This window comes from Zeus faber, assembly GCF_960531495.2.
Source record: "Zeus faber genome assembly, chromosome: 19".
Classification (NCBI taxonomy): Eukaryota; Metazoa; Chordata; class Actinopteri; order Zeiformes; family Zeidae; genus Zeus; species Zeus faber.
The window spans coordinates 8,974,536-8,991,999 of record NC_137206.1 but is presented as its reverse complement, the minus strand read 5'-3'; the positions used below and the strand labels follow the sequence as shown (position 1 = coordinate 8,991,999).

Here is a 17,464-nt window from a genome sequence, read left to right as displayed (position 1 = left end):
CACACTCACACAGCAGCATGGGCTGGATTTCAATCATTAAATAGGGGTTGGCAAAAGAAAAAGGCTGCAGAATTGCGTTTTTGCCCTGACTGATTAATTAATGAATTCATTCATTCATTCATGAAATTATTATTCCAAAACACTTCTCTTAACCTTCGTGCTAACTAAAACATAATCTTGTCAGATTTGCTTTGACCGTTTCAAACCAACTCTGGTCACAGTGAATTAGAAACAAAGTACTTTCATCTTCCCTGCTCTCCATCGCTGAAGTGGAACCGGTCCTATCTGTAAAGAGTGGAGACTAGGACGTAGCGCGCACCGTCCACCGAGCCGGTATTTGGTAATAAGTGCAGGGTTGGCAGGTCATGCAGGAATGTCCGGCCCAACGACCACTCAAACCCTTCTAGAGCCCAATTTGGGAGAAAACTGTGAAGCTGGAAACAGAGAACTGGTTTATGGAGAATGGCAGGAGAATTGCACAGCATCATCCGGCACTATTATGACCCTCTCTGCCCCCCTGCAATCTATCCCATGCTCAAAAATTGATATGCACACACGCATTGCAGTATATACTCAAAAAAATCAATTGGTATGAGGGTGGGGGATTTGATTTGTTCAGTATTACTTTTTTTGCATCAGGTTTTGAAGAATTTAATCAGGGATAGGGCCAGTTCCGCCTTCATCTCAACAGCAGCGTACTGTAGTGCGTGCTGAACTGAGCTGTACTCCCAAAAATGGTTGTTGAAACGGTAGTCCTGGAACAGCACAGCAGGCAGATAACACAAACAGCTGGCTTTACAGTGAGGCAGCTGGGGCGATTATGCAAAGGATAAATGGCTAAATATTTTCACCTTCTTTAATCCATTTAGTCTAAAACCTTTTTTTTTTTCATTGTTCCCGTCTGGAGAGCTGCTAGAAAACAAAAGGGAGAGAATCCAATGTGATGATCGTCTGACAGGCCTACTCCAAATTTGTTTGGAACTTGCAGTGTACCTTGTCGGTTGGTTTTAGCATCACAGAACATCCCGCCTGCCCGCACTGTATCTCAGGCCGAACAGCGGTAGAAAAATGCAACTTTCTGTCTAATTAATTGACCCAAAGGTTAACAGAAGAAGAAGGTTTATAAAGGTGTTTTGTACCTGCCAGCGTCTTCAGTCAGTCTATTCCTGCTGTTATGGTTCTGACGGACAACTCTTAGATTTAATTTATCTGTAGTGTTGCTAATTTAATTCTCGGTTTCTTGTATTTCCAATAGAACTGATTGATTATTAAGTCTGGAGTATTAAACCATAGTACTGGTTGCACTGGGGTCATTGAAAATATATAGTTTATTTTTGGTAGTATATCTATTTTCACTGCTGCTATCCTACCAATTAGTGAGATGGAGATGAGATTAGTGAGACTGTTCCATAGAGTGAGATCTTTTTCAATGGATTTGTGCAATGGCATAAAGTTAAGGGTAAACAAATCTGACAAATGACAAATCGGACGAATCGGACAAATCTGACTGGTGGAGATCTCAATGCCAAGGTATTTAATGTTGCCCGTTGCCCAACTCTGACCATTCTACGAGGAACATATTGAATTCCCTCAAAGAGAGATTGTATTTTTCATTCTGTATTTGTTTTCTTTTCTGTCTTTGCCGCTGCTGCTGCATGGTAGAGCTCTGTGTTGGTGTGGTGTTTTTTGTTTTTTTTATTAGGCGGAAACATGGCTCCTTCCTAAAGCCTCATATACCGTCTTCTATACTGATTCATTCCCGCTCTCATCAGGGGTGAGTGTGCCACAGACAGAGGAATACATTACCCAAGTAAAACTACTCAAGCCTCTTTCACACATGCAGTCTTTCCCAGCGATGTTCCTGCATTGGGTCATGTGTGAATGGGAGCAGGGATCAATATTCCGGGAAATCTGTCCTGACAATTTCCCACCTCAAGACCTATCATTTCTGGGAGAATGCCCCTAAGGCTTGGTTATGGCTGTATTGTAAATGGAAGCAGTAACATTATCTTCAGACGTCCCTTATGTTTCCCATCCCTGTGCCAGAGGCTCCCTGGTCAGATCCCACTGTGGCAGATCCGCCTGCCGGACACCACCCGAGTGCGGTTTTCAGGGCCCTCTGACCCAGAGACACAGGGGTTGAAAACACACCTGTTTATTGTGAAGATTGGGCGAGATGGAACAAGTCCGGAGCAGATGGAAAAAAAAGTTGTGACAAGGGCTCCTCTCCTGTGTGTATGTGGGTGATGGGGGTTTTACCTGTTGCTGCATTTTTACTGTATGTACCCGATTTCCAGCCCAGGGAAATGCTGAATCTTGGTGTCACACCTGATCTGTAGCAAAGTTTCAGCAGACCATATCTTGCAGAGTATCCCTTTTATTTGTCAAGCTTGCTTTACAAATGTTTCTTCATCAGACTGACAGACTGACAATGTGTTTTTTATCACAGTCAAGATATCAATAGTTATTTAAATACGATTTTACATCAATTTTCTGTTTCTGTGAATTGCAGCGATCCATTTGCACATTGTACGTCCGTTGCCGACAGATTCTCCAAACGATTGCATCTAGACTGGAATGGACTGTCCCTTGCGCCATCCATTCCGGCATTATCATGGCATGTGTGAAAAGGTGCAAGATGGAACTGATCCTGAATGTAACTGTATGTGTGAATAGTGAGACTCACTATCCCAGTAATTCACCCGGAACTATGTGTGAAAGGGGCTTTAGAAATGCATCATAATACCCAGTTTTACCCCCCCCAGTGTCTGAGTGTGTGAGGCAGTTACTGGGGGGTGGTATTTATGCACTTGTGCTGAAGTGTATGAGTCTATGATTATCCGTATCTGTGTGTGCATAATTTAGCATGTCTGCAGATGTGTGTGTGTGTATGCGTGTGTGTGTGTGTGTGTGTGTGTGTGTGTGTGTGTGTGTGTGTGTGTGTGTGTGTGTGTGTGTGTGTGTGTGTGTGTGTGTGTGTGTGTGTGTGTGTGTGTGTGTGTATGTGTGTGTATATGTGTGCGCGTGTGTGTGTGTGATCGCCTTCAAAACAATTCATCATCAATCATCTTCCGCGGACACTGTCCCTGGTGCTGTAGTGGCAAAACGCTGGTGCTGTATCCGACATGGAGGCACAGAGCAGCAGTCAATGTATGGCTTGGCTTGTGTGTGTGTGTGTGTGTGTGTGTGTGTGTGTGTGTGTGTGTGTGTGTGTGTGTGTGTGTGTGTGTGTGTGTGTGTGTGTGTGTGTGTGTGTGTGTGTGCGCGCGCGTGTGTGTCTCTCAACCCCTACTCCATCACAACATCAATGTTACCACGACGTCGCTCTGTGATGCGAAAAAGATCTAAAAGTCGTCGCTTTTCTGCTCTCTTTCTCCTCCCTCCACCTCCCTCCCTCCTCTTCTCCCTCGCACGTGCTGTTCTGTTTCACCCAGGTGCTGTCCCTGGGCGCGGACGTCCTGCCAGAGTACAAGCTCCAGGCGCCGCGCATCCACAAGTGGACGGTGCTGCACTACAGCCCCTTCAAGGCCGTGTGGGACTGGCTCATCCTGCTGCTGGTCATCTACACCGCCATCCTCACGCCCTACTCCGCCGCCTTCCTGCTCAACGACCAGGTGGTTCCCCGACACAGGCAGTCACGCACAAACACGCACGCACACACACACACACACACACACACACACACACACACAGACTTAAGCACAAAGCAGAACCTTCTTAAAGCCGATTCAGTATTTAGATCTTGTAAAATCTATCGCAGCGTGGTGCCAGCCTTGGCCAGATATGGACCATGGACGGTACCAAAGCAATTTCTCTGTGAGGAAAATGAATGAGGCTTTCACATGATACACCGGTAGAAGAAGGGGCCTGCCGGAAGCCTTTATCCCTGCCCAAATGTTTGGCTTGTCAGCGAGCAAATTGACTCGCTTCCACTTGAAAATGGCGACAGAAGTGGCATCAGAGAGACAAAAGCGCGGAGGCAGGGAGGTGACGTCCGAGGTTCAGAGACCTGTGATGGAGGCAGGCTGTGACGGAGATGCCCATTCATTATCGCCAAAATCGCTTTGGAACCAAGTCCATGAGCCATGATGACGTCCAAAATCTTCAGGGTGCCAATAGCCCCAAAAAATCTAGAAATATAGAAATATAGAAATACAAGAACTTGGCTACTTGTCTCAACTCTTGTTCACCTTCACAGCAGGCTTTATATGTATATAAAAATATGTATACCGTGCTGTATATAATCTTTCTTCTTTTTTTTTTCATGTAAGATATATTGGTGTTACTGTATTTACTAGAGCTGGTTAGAATTCTCTCCTCTCTCCTCCTCTGTACGTCTGACGTCTATCTTCTCCTCTGTGCACGGTCGCACCCCTTTCTATCGGCCCTCCGGTTTCGCTCGGCCTTGCCGGTCTCTCCCCTCCTTCCTCCTTTTTTCTGCTTTTTTTCCCCTTAACATCGAACATCCTCTTCCTCCTTCTTCTTCTTCATCATCTTCCTTGTCCTTTTCTTCTTCTCCTTCCTGCTCTTCTTTCTCCCTACCTCTCCTCTCCTCTCTTCTTCTCCTTACCCCCTCTTCCTCGACCCATCGTCTAGGAGGAGGCGGCCAGGCAGAGCTGCGGCTACTCCTGCTCCCCCCTCAACGTGGTGGACCTCATCGTGGACATCATGTTCATCATCGACATCCTCATCAATTTCAGGTCTTTTTGTTGTTGTCGTTTTTCTCTCTCCAGATACGCGCTTCAATTTGCACCCGACAAAGACGTCAAACGCGTAGCGATTAGAGCTTAAACCCACTGCGGGAAGTTCTTGTCGTGAAAACGGCATCGAGATAAAGATGAGTTTTTACGACAAGAAAGTAGGTCAGACTAGAAACATAATAGAGATCCAAATTCCAGTCGGCGCCAGAAGGAGCAATAAAGTGATATCGTACAGCCGGACCGATTTGGATCGTGCCTGTATTAGCGAGGCGAGAAAGAGGAAGAAAAACAAAAAAAAAAAGGGCTCCTCGTTTAGTCTGCCACAAAAACCCTTAATTAACAGTTTAAACTCGGCGAGATACTGCGACGCTCTGAGCCCGAAATTATCCTGCGGCGCCTTTCTCTGGGACGCGGCAGAGGCGCGGAAATTCGGCTTAATTCTGTTCTGTCCTCGGGGAGCAACAACAAAACAATCCAATAATAGGCAATAAAAAAGTAGTTTCCCTGCCTTTTTATTTTATTTTTTAAAGGCCTATTATAAGAGTGTGCTGATAACTGGGAACATAAACCAGAATGACTTTGGAGACAAAATTATAATGTATATGTTACCGGTTCTAGACTCAGTTATATGATATATATATATCATATAACTGATATATTTATATTTATATATATATAGATATAGATATAGATATCTATATAATCATATAACTGAGATATATATATATATATATATATATATATATATATATATATATATATATATATATATATCATATAACTGAGTCTAGAACCGGTCTTGTGGACGTGCAATTAAGAGCTAGCCGTTGAAAGTCAGATGGTCCACATCCGACCTCATCGTAATCTCCACCCCGCCCTCCCCCGCCCTTCCAGAACCACGTACGTGAACGCCAACGACGAGGTGGTGAGCCATCCGCTGCGCATCGCCGTGCACTACTTCAAAGGCTGGTTCCTCATCGACATGGTGGCGGCCATTCCCTTCGACCTGCTCATCTACCGCAACGGAGAGGAGGTGTGTGGGGGAGGCGGGAGGCAGGGGGGAGGAGAAGGAGGAGGAGGAGGAGGAGATGTATAGGGAAAGATACAGAGGGCAGGTAAGCCAGGGATCGATTTTTTGGGGGGGTTTTTTTTGGGGGGGGGGGGGGGGGGGGGGGGGGGTCGAGGGAAGGGGGGTGAAGGTGGGATCCTTCAAATATAGCTTGCCAAGGTCCATCTCATCAGCGGTGTCCCGGAGGACCAAGTGAGGCAGGAAAGGAGAGATCTTCCTGGGCGGAGGAACATTATTTACCCGGAGGACGAACGGTCGCTCTGCGTGCACACACACACACACACACACACACACATACGCACGCACGCACGCACGCACGCACGCATGCACACACGCATACACACACACGCGCGCACACACACACACACACACACACACACACACACACACACACACAGCAGAGCCCAGCGTTCTGCCGGTGCCGAGAGGCCTGTCATTTATTTTGCTGTTTGGTCACAACGGAGGCCAGATGAATAAAAAGCGTTTAAAGTCGCGGGAAATTCGCGTAAGCGGCGCCGATTTCTCAGAATAATGAATGGGGAGGTGTGGCGGTGAATCCCGGCGGGTGGGGGCCGAGGGCGCGCCACAAGCACCTGCCGCGGACTCCTTCAGCTTACTCAGTCATATCGGAGCGCACCTTCCGATCGACTCTCACTCTACACGTCTAACTCTCTCTCTCTCTCTCTCTCTCTCTCTCTCTCTCTCACCAGACCACCACCCTGATCGGCCTGCTGAAGACAGCCCGCCTGCTGCGGCTGGTCCGGGTGGCCAGGAAGCTGGACCGGTACTCGGAGTACGGCGCCGCCGTCCTCTTCCTCCTCATGTGCACCTTCGCCCTCATCGCCCACTGGCTGGCCTGCATCTGGTACTGAACCGTTACCATCCGTCCGCAGAGCCGGTGCCGGTGCCGAGATGGCACAGCGACGTCTTTTATCGTTTTGACGCTTTGCCGTCTCTGTCGTGCCCAGGTACGCCATCGGTAACGTGGAGCGGAACGGTTCCATCGGCTGGCTCCACTCCCTGGGAGACCAGCTGGGGAAGCGCTACAACGACTCCGATCCAGGTACTCGCGGCTTCACTCCTGGAGCTCCGCCGAGGCTCTGACGGGGGAAAACGCGAGACACGTTCCACACACAGTGCTGAACGTGGAAGCAGCAGCAGTATCAGTATTTACGTACAGATTCAACTGTTGTGATGAGTCTTCCATGGGTTAACCGGCCCCTTCCTCTCGTCCCAGGCTCCGGTCCCTCCATCAACGACAAGTACGTCACCGCCCTCTACTTCACCTTCAGCAGTCTGACCAGCGTGGGCTTCGGGAACGTCTCGCCCAACACCAACTCTGAGAAGATCTTCTCCATCTGCGTCATGCTCATAGGATGTACGTCCGGCAGTTTATATATATATATATATATATATATATATATATATATATATATATATATATATATTTATATATATACACACACCTGATCAAATCGTGATGACAATGGAATGCTCATTTTTAGATTTAAAAAGATTCTATACTTATTATATATATATATATATATATATATACACACCCCTGATCAAATCGTGATAACAATGGAATGCTCATTTTTAGATTTAAAAAGATTCTATACTTATTGCTAAATATTTTATTATTCTAGTGAGCCTCAGCTGTTTAAGCCGTTCTGAAGTCACATCCATAGCAGGAAAAATTGTTATGGAAAGGTATTTGCATAGAAAAATAGTAATAAGTAATTGTAATAGTATTATTCTTTATATTCATGGTACAATCAGTTAGGCTGTGTACTATATAGTATACGGCCATTTTTGGCCAAATATTTAGAAAAACAAATTTTAAGATTGCATTTTTAATTGATAGAGAGGGGCCAGACAGATCCCCTTCCTTTCATATTGTCTTATGAAAATATGTTTTTAATGAGTTCCACCAGCCGTAATATCCCTTGTCAGTACGAATATGCTGATCAAGCCGTCTTACTCCCTGCGGAGTTATTTCCTCTGTTGGCAGACAGACGCCTGCGCTCGCCCCAACCCCCTACCTCATGAACTGTGATTACATTATGGTTAAAGGGGAGGAGGTCACATGAACATCGATGCAAGCAATATAACTTTATTCCCCTGCGATGAATACAGGATGTGTAGCACAGCAGGTTCCATTAACCTCCCCAAATCTCAGCATTGTTTTTACTGCCGAATATCAGCACTTCGACACGGAGCTTTACTCATGTACTTTATCTGTACATTATTTATTGGAATTAACTTGGAAAGACACCAAATTTCAGCTGCAGATACGTTTTTCCACGCATTCATTCCGGTTGAAGCGAACTGAGCACGAAAGCGTGACGTGACCGCCCCTCGCGGCGCTCTGTCATCAAATGAAAATCTTCTGCTTTTATTTTCACGCAGCGCCGGCCTTGACGCCGTCCTGTCTCACAGCCCGCGATCAGTAAAAAAGCCTCGTGGTAGGCGGTTGCCGTTCACCTCTGTCTATATTGTTGACTTAGCGATGCCGCGGCGCGTCAGTCGGTGACGGTTGACCGGGACGCAGACGAGACCCGACGGAGGTCAAAAGGTCGGCGGGATCCGACGGGACCGGGACGGAGAAGCCGTCAGAGCGGAGCCGCTCTCTCGCCTCCAAACACAACACGTATCGGGGCCGCTCAGATAACAAACCCGTCTTCTCGGCGCGGGAAGTCTCTCGCGGTAAAGCCAACAAATCATTTCTTGATCGCCAAATACACACCTGATCCACAACGACGAATTACATTTTTAAAAAGTCGGACATTTCTCCATTCGTTGTTTCCAATTGCGTGCGTTCAGGGCGCAGGGGTTTTCCTGGGCGCCGTCGGTGCAGAGGCCCTCACGGCCGCTCGCGAAGGAGGGCGGGTGCACGGCGGCGCACGTGGCGCGAGGACGAGTGGACCATCGCTTTTCGGAGGAGACTCCTCAGGGTTTTTCTATGGATGCGGGTACGCCCACGTCCGCTCAGACAGACATAGCCAGCCAGACTTTCTTCACGCCATGAACTCAAGTTCCCCAGGATGCCATCGCTATTATAAACTGTAGTACGACATTTGGTGTCTAGTATGTCGTAACCATAATACCTGCCTCTCTTGGCCTGTGCTCTACACGTTTAGCGTCGGCGGTCTGCGCCACTTCCGTCCTCCTCGTCCTCGTCCCTGTCGCCCCCAGGCCCCGCCGCCATCGCCCCATTGTTGTTGCCGTTGTTGTCATCGGTGGTGATGGAGGCTTTGGATGGTGGGGTGGGAAGGAGGGGGGTGGGGGTAGCGAGAAAATGTGTCAGGTCGAGTGAACGTATAGAACTGGAGCGCTCCACTCACTTGAGATCCTTTCTGCCCCTCTCTCTCTCTCTCTCTCTTTCTCTCTCTCTCCCGCTTCCCATCCCTCCCTTTGCCTCCACCCGGAAAAAAAAAAAACCCCACCAGCCCTGATGTACGCCAGCATATTCGGCAACGTGTCGGCCATCATCCAGCGGCTGTACTCGGGCACGGCGCGCTACCACACCCAGATGCTGCGCGTCCGGGAGTTCATCCGCTTCCACCAGATCCCCAACCCGCTCCGGCAGCGGCTGGAGGAGTACTTCCAGCACGCCTGGTCCTACACCAACGGCATCGACATGAACGCCGTGAGTAGGGCGCCGCGGCTTTGCGACCCGGGGGCGGCGGGGGGGCGGGGTTACGATATGATTCCTCCCTGTTGAACAAAGGACAAAGAACCCGGGTACGGCGCTCCCACTCCCCCACCACTGCAGACACGGACGTGCACAAGGAAGGAAAATGTGCATTTTATTTATTTATTTTTTTATATATCCAAACCTCTGTTTGTCCCTGTTTATTTCCAGCCCTTACATTTGTTTCTTTTACTTGTTTACAGTCAAAACCTTGTAAGCGGATGCGTGAACTACCCCCGCAGAGTTATTCTCGCGACTGTCTCGACCCTCACTTCACGAATCCGGTTTTAATGGCCAATTACAGCATCCTTACAGGCAGACGAGGAATTTGGCAATTTCTGTACGGATACAAAGACGCAGTAAATAGTGAAAAAAAAAAGGGGGGGAAAGAAGAAAGTGAAGCAGGTGAAAATAAAATCTGCGGGATGTTTCAATCGGCTCAAGGCTGCTCTCCTTGTAGGCCCAGAACGCGGCCGGCGGCGGTCGCATTAAGGCCTCGGCGTCAGAAGGTGTGGGGATGTGTGAGGTTGGGGAACGGTGCTGTTTTCCAGACTAAAAAAAAAAAAGATTAAAGCGCAAGAGGAGAGCGCCGGCGTGGCATCAAGGGAAGTCAAGAGACCATCCCCGACCGAAAAATAATAACAGCCACGAGAGAGAGAGAGAGAGAGAGAGAGAGAGAGAGAGAGAATAGAGGCTTTCGCCGGATGAAAAGGAGAGGATTGGGAAGAGGCCAAAATACAGGGCAACGGGGATCGGGAGGGATCAAATGTGATGAAATCGTGGCGGGAGCGAAAAGAGATCGTGAGGGAGGGAGAGAGGGAGAGAGACAGCTTTTCAGCTGGTTGTCATCGTTGAAACAGCTCGACGGTATTACAAGAGTTCCTGTGATGTAGTCTGTTCAAGGTTTGCCAAACCTGGAGATGTTGCTGTCACTAAGCTTTCTGTCGTACTACAAATGAGTTATTAACTTAATGATCCTCACCCACCACCATCACCAGGTCCTAAAAGGCTTCCCGGAGTGCCTCCAGGCGGACATCTGCCTCCACCTGAACCGCACCCTGCTGCAGAACTGCAAGGCCTTCAAGGGCTCCACCAAGGGCTGCCTCAGGGCGCTGGCCATGAAGTTCAAGACCACCCACGCTCCGCCCGGCGACACGCTGGTCCACGCCGGGGACGTCCTCACCGCCCTCTACTTCATCTCGCGGGGATCCATCGAGATCTTGAGGGGGGACGTGGTGGTGGCCATTTTGGGTACAAATAACGAGGGTTTATCTCTCGTGGTTTTTTTGGAGGGTTTTTTTTCACAGTAAAAAGAAAGGGTTGGATTGGGTGTGGCTTTGAATGGTGAAGGGTGATTAAGAAATGTTTTATCTAAATTTAATCCGTCTTAATCCTAATTGGAGTCCCTATCTCGAAGCACAAAATGTTGCTTGTGAGAAATCGCTCCTAATATAAAACCTTATTATATTTGAATGCAAACAACTTATTGACGTTGCCAACTTGTTTGGTCTGTTTGCTAATGGCACCACCTACTGGTTAATAATGTTATTGCAGTGGAAAATGGTTTCAATATATACAGTATCAAAAACCGTTTGATTTATATATTATATATTATATATATATAAATATATAATATATTATATTGAAAATTAAAGTGGCATAATGCATAAAAAAATTTATCCCCGCCTTTTTTTTTCCCCCAGGTAAGAACGACATCTTCGGCGAGCCCATCAACCTGTACACCAGGCCGGGCAAGTCCAACGCCGACGTGAGGGCCCTGACCTACTGCGACCTCCACAAGATCCTCCGGGAGGACGTGCTGGAGGTGCTGGACATGTACCCGGAGTTCGCCGACCACTTCTGGAACAACCTGGAGATCACCTTCAACCTCCGCGACGTGAGTTTTTCGCCGCTCCGTTTCAAACGCCGCGAGGTGCATCGAGGTAGCAGTCACGACCTACGGTATTTAAATCCAAGTCTTGGAAACCATCGGGTTGAACATCGGGCCTTGAATCCTCCCCTCGAAAGGCCTCTTACATGTCGTATCTGGTGATGGGCGACGGGCGCTTCGGTGACGTTGCCCTCCTCACGCTTCCTTTATTAAGACCTCGGTGACAGACGGCCTCTCACCTCTCTCCTCGCAGACCAACATGATCCCCGGCTCTCCCAGCAGCGACGACTCGGACTACGTGGGCTTCAACAAGCTGCGGAGGCACAAGCTGTCGTTCCGGCGGCGCACCGAGAAAGGTAGAGCGCGCCCTCCGGAGCCCCGGTCTTTCTTTCTCTCTCTCGGGCCGCTGAGCTCCGCCGCCGCGCCCGCGGACCTCTGCGTTTTTTTCCCGACTGTCTAGAGGCTTAATGAATTGAGACGCCCGGAGTAATTCCTGGGATAATGAGGCCGCTGCTTCATAACTGATCCCCGGTGGTCCCCGTCGGTGTATCGCTCTGGTTCCGGTCGGCCGGACTCACGCGTCCCCGTAGATGCTGCCGCCGTCTTTGCTCATCCTTTCCTCTCCGCCGCCCACTTTCAGATGACATCGATGCCGGGGAGATCAAAAAGTCCCAGAAGCCTGTGCGGCGGAGAAGGCGAGAGGCGACCAGCAACCAGAAACAGGAGGAAGGGCTCAAGCCAAACTGGGAGGGACGCCTTAGCTCCATGTCCTCCCACTCCAGCGGGGACGAGGTTAGAGCTTTGTTTATTTTTTATATTGTTCAAATAACAGCGGAATTCTCAATTGCCCCGTCAATGTTTTCAATGGGACAGCGGCTTCTCCCCCTATCAGCGCCTCCGCTGTTTTTCAAACAACGTCTAGTCACGCCTCTTTTACAACCTAAATGCTGAAAATGTGAGGTCTGCACGTCCGAAACAGGGGGAAGAAACGGTGGTGACCTTCCCCGCACCCCTGGGTGCCACGCTGGACGCCCCCGACGCCCAGACGGCCCCGCTGAGCTTCGGCGAGAACCCCGAGGGGGAGGGCAACCCCAAGACGGGGAACACGTGCAACGCCCTGTCAGGTGAAACAGAAGTGAAACGCAGAACACGACCGCACTGGGCGACAGGAATTACAGAAAGAAACAGATTACAAATTGTGGCCGGGGGCAAATGGGGCGTGGTCAAGCCACCGCCGCAGACAGGCGTGCTGAGTAGCACTAGCCGGACACGTCGCGCCAGCAGATAGATGGATGTATAGACAGACAGATAGACAGGCAGATAGACAGACAGATGGATAGATAGACAGATAGATTGACAGACAGACAGACAGACAGATAGATAGATAGACAGACAGACAGACAGACAGACAGACAGACAGACAGACAGACAGACAGACAGACAGACAGACAGACAGACAGACAGACAGATAGATAGATAGATAGATAGATAGATAGATAGATAGATAGATAGATAGGCAGACAGACAGACAGACAGACAGACAGACAGGCAGACAGACAGACAGACAGACAGACAGACAGACAGAGAGAAAGATAGATAGATAGATAGATAGATAGATAGATAGATGATTTAGTAATTTCCCCCTGGGATTATTAAAGTATTTCTGATTCTGATTCTGATAGATAGATAGACCTAAAAAATAAATAAGAAGAGAGAAAGAGAAAAGTTGGCAATACACCAATATACCTCAAATATTTAGTTTTTGAGGTATATATTTTTATTGTTGTAATTTTTTTGTCAAAGAATCTGTATCTCACCCTCTCTCGCTCGTCTATGTCACCGCCCCACCCCCGATCTGTCCCTTCTCCACCCCTCCGTCACCTCGCAGGGGCCTTCTCGGGCGTGTCCAACATCTTCAGCTTCTGGGGGGAGAGTCGGGGCAGCGGTCAGTACCAGGAGGTGCCGCGGTGCAGCCTGTCCTCCCCGCCGCCGCTCAACACGCCGCTGCGCAGCCTGAGCCGCCAGCAGCGCAGCGAGCTGGAGAGCCGCCTGGACCTGCTGCAGAAGCAGCTCAACAGGTGGGCCCAGGTGTCCGTGTGCGCCCGTCTCGCTCTCCGCCCGCCGTCCGTCCCCTCCCTCTGTCCGCCTCCGGGTCCTCGCTTTTTCCCCGTCACCGCTCCTACACTCCCAGCTCCCGGATAGCTGGGGGTGGTTTGCTTGTCTCTGCCCGCTTGACACGTTTTGCTCCTCCAAAAACAATCCAAGTCTGAGGCTTTAGCCTAAGGGGGGGATCACATCCAACTATCCTTGTATAGGGGCTTGAAAAAGACCCTTTCAGACCGTAACTCTGATAAAGAGCTTTATTGACTTTCCCACTTGCACTGAAAGCCGTAAATCTACCGGCAATCTTCCGTATCGGTGTCATGTGGGAAAAGGAGCCGGTCTCCATGTTCCGTAAAAGTCGTTCCGTAAATTTTCCCCCGGTAAAGCTGTGAATGGAAGTATGTGGGAATAGAAGTATCAGATTTCAGAAATGTAGGGGTGGAGCTGAATCCAAATAAAGCAAAAATACGGGAGTGGGTTTTTACAAAACTTCAAAAGTTTTCTTCGGTAAGAAAAATAAACGTTTGAAAAAAAAAAAGCCAGTCCGAACCGTGGTGCTCGGCTGCAAAGAGGAGAAACTAAAACACAGGTCTTTATATTCTTGCACCGGGCCGTGGAGGCGGAGAGGGAACGAGCGGACAGGGATAGGGAGAACGGGTGGACGACGTTCCTGCTCCGGAGGCAGAGAGTGTGGGACAGGTTGAAAATGATTTAATATTTGGCTTAATGATTTACCACACTGATTTAATAACTTTGGGTTTAGGGTTATTGCGTCTGGGGAGGGGGGCTCTGGGACCTTATTGCGGCAGAGGGAACTGGGTCCGTCCAGGAGGGCAACCATCTCGTGCAGCCAAAACCTAATGTATCCGTAACGTTTATCTACGTATGTGGCCACAGACTCCATACGGTACCTTTGCGTAAAGGAGGCCAACGTGGAAATGACTACCTACTGCCTTTGCCGGGTATTTCTTATCTGGCAATGTTACGGATTCCATGTGGGAAAGGGCGTTCTGTCTCTTGTCCTTTTGTGTTTAACCATCCGTCTTTTGATCGTGTAAACCTGTCAATCTTATCTGGCTAGTCAGATAAGGGCGGCGCCGCTGAATGCGTGTTTGTTCACAGCCCCCGTGCCGTTTTGTGTGTGTGCGTGTGTGTGTGTTTGTGCTTTTTGTCCTTCCTCAACGCGCCGTCCCCGCCCTCCCTGAGAGAAAACAATTCGGACACGGAAGTTGAGGGTTTCACTGACTTGCAGGTTGGAGAGTCGTATGTCCACGGACATCGGAGCCATCATGCAGCTGCTGCAGCGACAGATGGCCCTGGTCCCCCCGGCCTACAGCACTGTGTCCTCCCCGCCTCAGGTTCGTACACACACACACGCACTCGCGCACCCCCACACACACACACACACACACACACACACACACACACACACACACACACACGCTGATCGGTCTCTGTGATTTTCACCAGAAGACATATTCTATGGCAGGGAAGTTTACCCACTTTTGTTTTTCCATTTTTTAGTATGTTACTTGCAATATACTGTACCTCATTTAGGTATGACTTCAAAGTAACTTGAATAATGCATTTAACGATATAATTATAAATGATCTTTATTTATTTTGCATCTTTTGAGTTTGGCGTCTGGGCTCTCCTGCTCATCACTCCCCAGCGAGGTTTACAGCAAACAGAGCCACACTTAGTGAGCTAGAAATATAGGAGTGATGAGCTCGATAAAAGCGTAGAGCCCAACAGGTGGATGCAGGGGAGATGGAGTGAGCGCAGCAAGCATTCGGGAAGCAAAGCAGGAAGGGCAACAGGGACTGGCGGCTTAAATAGAACAGCCCATAAGGGCTTGGCAGCGTGTGGCGCCATAGAGTTGTCTGACAAAACTAGCTCTGCAAGCTACGCCTCATTTAATGGCATGTGCAATTTTTGTGACTTCAGCAGCACCAAAGTCCAAAATCAAGGTTTCTGTGGTGGATAATGAAGTAAATTTGTTTTCCCCCTCCCCAGGCGTCACAGTACCCAGGTCCTGGCCCCGGCCCGGGTCCTGAACAAAGACTGGTTCAGCCCATTACCCCCCTGGAGACGGACAACCCGGCCTCCCTGTCGCAGGTAAGACCTGTCCTCATGATTGCTGACATGTCGCTCTACACTGTACATACATAGTGCAAGGACTATCCACCTCTTTCTAGTTGTAACAGGATATACAGTATACTTGGAGATGTGGGTGATAATTTGTGACCCACTGCAGCAAAACCCACTATCTCGCACATTTCTAAAATCGCTACGAGCAGCCAAATTAGTTGAAAAAACATTTCTAGAAGGAAAATTAGATTTTTCCAGATTGTTATTCCTTTGTGTGTTTTTCTCTCAACGTATTTTCAAAGCCAACGGAAGAAGTTGATGACGTGATGAAGTCCGTTGAAGTTGGTGTGGCAGATTATGAACAAGTAGCAATGGACAATATTCTCAAGTTTACCTGCAAATGCAGCCAAGGGCAAAAAGGAATGAGAAGAGGCCGCAAACAGGCTCTCAGAGTGTAGCTGGGGTAGGGTTGGGGTTAGCCAACATAATAACTCCAAGAACTTTGAAGATATCTGGCATACGCACATTTATCTATTAAATGACACACCGAGGTTGATAAACAGAGACTCGTTCTTATTGATAGACTATAATTCCACTTTCATAAAACATGTATATTTATACTGTTAAATAAAGCCTTTTGTTTTGCCTTTAATGTTCAACATTCCCTCAAAACACAAAAACAATGCAGAGATTGCCCCATTCAGCAGGGTCTCAAGTCCCCATTCAGCAGGGTATCAAGTCTCCATTCATCAGGTTGTCAAGTGGCCATGTGACAAGTAGCCATGTGGCTTTGTTGGTCCTCCAATGAAGAACGAATGAAGCCAAGCGTGGGGAAAACTTTGAGTGTGATTATCTCAGAAACACAGTTTGCCACACCCTTGTCTTTAACAAGTCATAGCTTAAAAAATGATTTGCTTGATTTGCACAAGTGACACCTTGTTTGGAACACTGATCCTTGGAGACCTTGCGATAAAAGTGACTAACTCCCTTGCTCAAGTAGAGCCTCTGATCCTGCCCCTTTCTTTTGTTGTGTTTTGCTTCAGATCTTGGACCCCCAGGACTTTGACAAGTTCCCGACCAAGCCCCTGGAGTCTCTGCAGTCACAGGACGCCCCTCGGGTGGGACCTAGCCAGAACCAACCGGCACCCTCCGGACTGGACGGCCTGGGCCAGAACCTGGAGCTGGATCTGGGACTTGGGACCGTAGCAGGGTTCATTCCAGGGGTCGGAACAGGGGCCAGCTCGGCCCTGCGGCCGGGTCTGGTTTTGGAGTCAGGCAACGGGGCTGCAGCAGGGTTGAGTTTGAGTGCAGGGCTGGACTTTGGCTCTGAGCTGTGTATGGAAGACGGGGCTGGGGCTGGGGCTGGGGCTAGAGCAACAACTGGGGTGTCTTCCCTGGATCCCGAAGCCCAGCGAAGGCTGTCCCTCCAAGAACCACAGAGACCCCTGGACTCACGGACACCACAGAGACATGGCTCTGACCCAGGTGGGAGCTAAAGCATCTCAGAGCGGGGGGGTGACCGCAGGTCAATCTCCCTTTTCGTCCAGTTTCTCGGGGCAGTTCTGATGAGTAGATGCAAAATGGTGGTTCGCATCCCTTTGTTCCCTCAACCTTGGCATTTGCAGAGCTCCTAAAAGGCAGAATGAGATGACCTCTTGGACATGGACACTGGGGGGGGGGGACACAAGCCCCCCCTCCCCACATGGCCCCACGGCCACCCCCACACCTCTGGGAGGTTCGAAACGTAACCTTAACACTGGCACAACCGTACCTTTAACCAAAAAAAAACAAGACTAAGAGGGTTGTCCGCCTCTTACGGAAAGTTATCTTCAGTTTCTCTTTTTGCCTTTCTTTTTTTCCTTTTCTTTTATTTTTTTTCCGGGCCACTTATCGGTCCTCTTAAGAACACACATAAA

The 17,464-nt window shown here is 49.0% G+C and overlaps 1 protein-coding gene across 1 annotated transcript in view; it reads left to right on the top strand.

The window, feature by feature from the left end:
* kcnh2b (potassium voltage-gated channel, subfamily H (eag-related), member 2b) overlaps positions 1–17,044 on the top strand; it is a gene marked incomplete at both ends in the record, with an annotated part of 250,377 nt that extends 233,333 nt beyond the window's left edge. The window contains 16 exons of the mRNA XM_080020691.1: positions 3,435–3,614; positions 4,597–4,700; positions 5,595–5,733; positions 6,480–6,634; positions 6,738–6,832; positions 7,007–7,147; positions 9,219–9,418; positions 10,462–10,714; positions 11,167–11,360; positions 11,608–11,710; positions 11,995–12,146; positions 12,334–12,478; positions 13,243–13,432; positions 14,710–14,815; positions 15,474–15,575; positions 16,592–17,044. Of these exons, the coding sequence (XP_079876817.1) occupies positions 3,435–3,614; positions 4,597–4,700; positions 5,595–5,733; positions 6,480–6,634; positions 6,738–6,832; positions 7,007–7,147; positions 9,219–9,418; positions 10,462–10,714; positions 11,167–11,360; positions 11,608–11,710; positions 11,995–12,146; positions 12,334–12,478; positions 13,243–13,432; positions 14,710–14,815; positions 15,474–15,575; positions 16,592–17,044 (2,712 nt within the window). The remainder of the gene's footprint in view (positions 1–3,434; positions 3,615–4,596; positions 4,701–5,594; positions 5,734–6,479; positions 6,635–6,737; positions 6,833–7,006; positions 7,148–9,218; positions 9,419–10,461; positions 10,715–11,166; positions 11,361–11,607; positions 11,711–11,994; positions 12,147–12,333; positions 12,479–13,242; positions 13,433–14,709; positions 14,816–15,473; positions 15,576–16,591) is intronic.
* Positions 17,045–17,464: the final 420 nt, after the last annotated feature.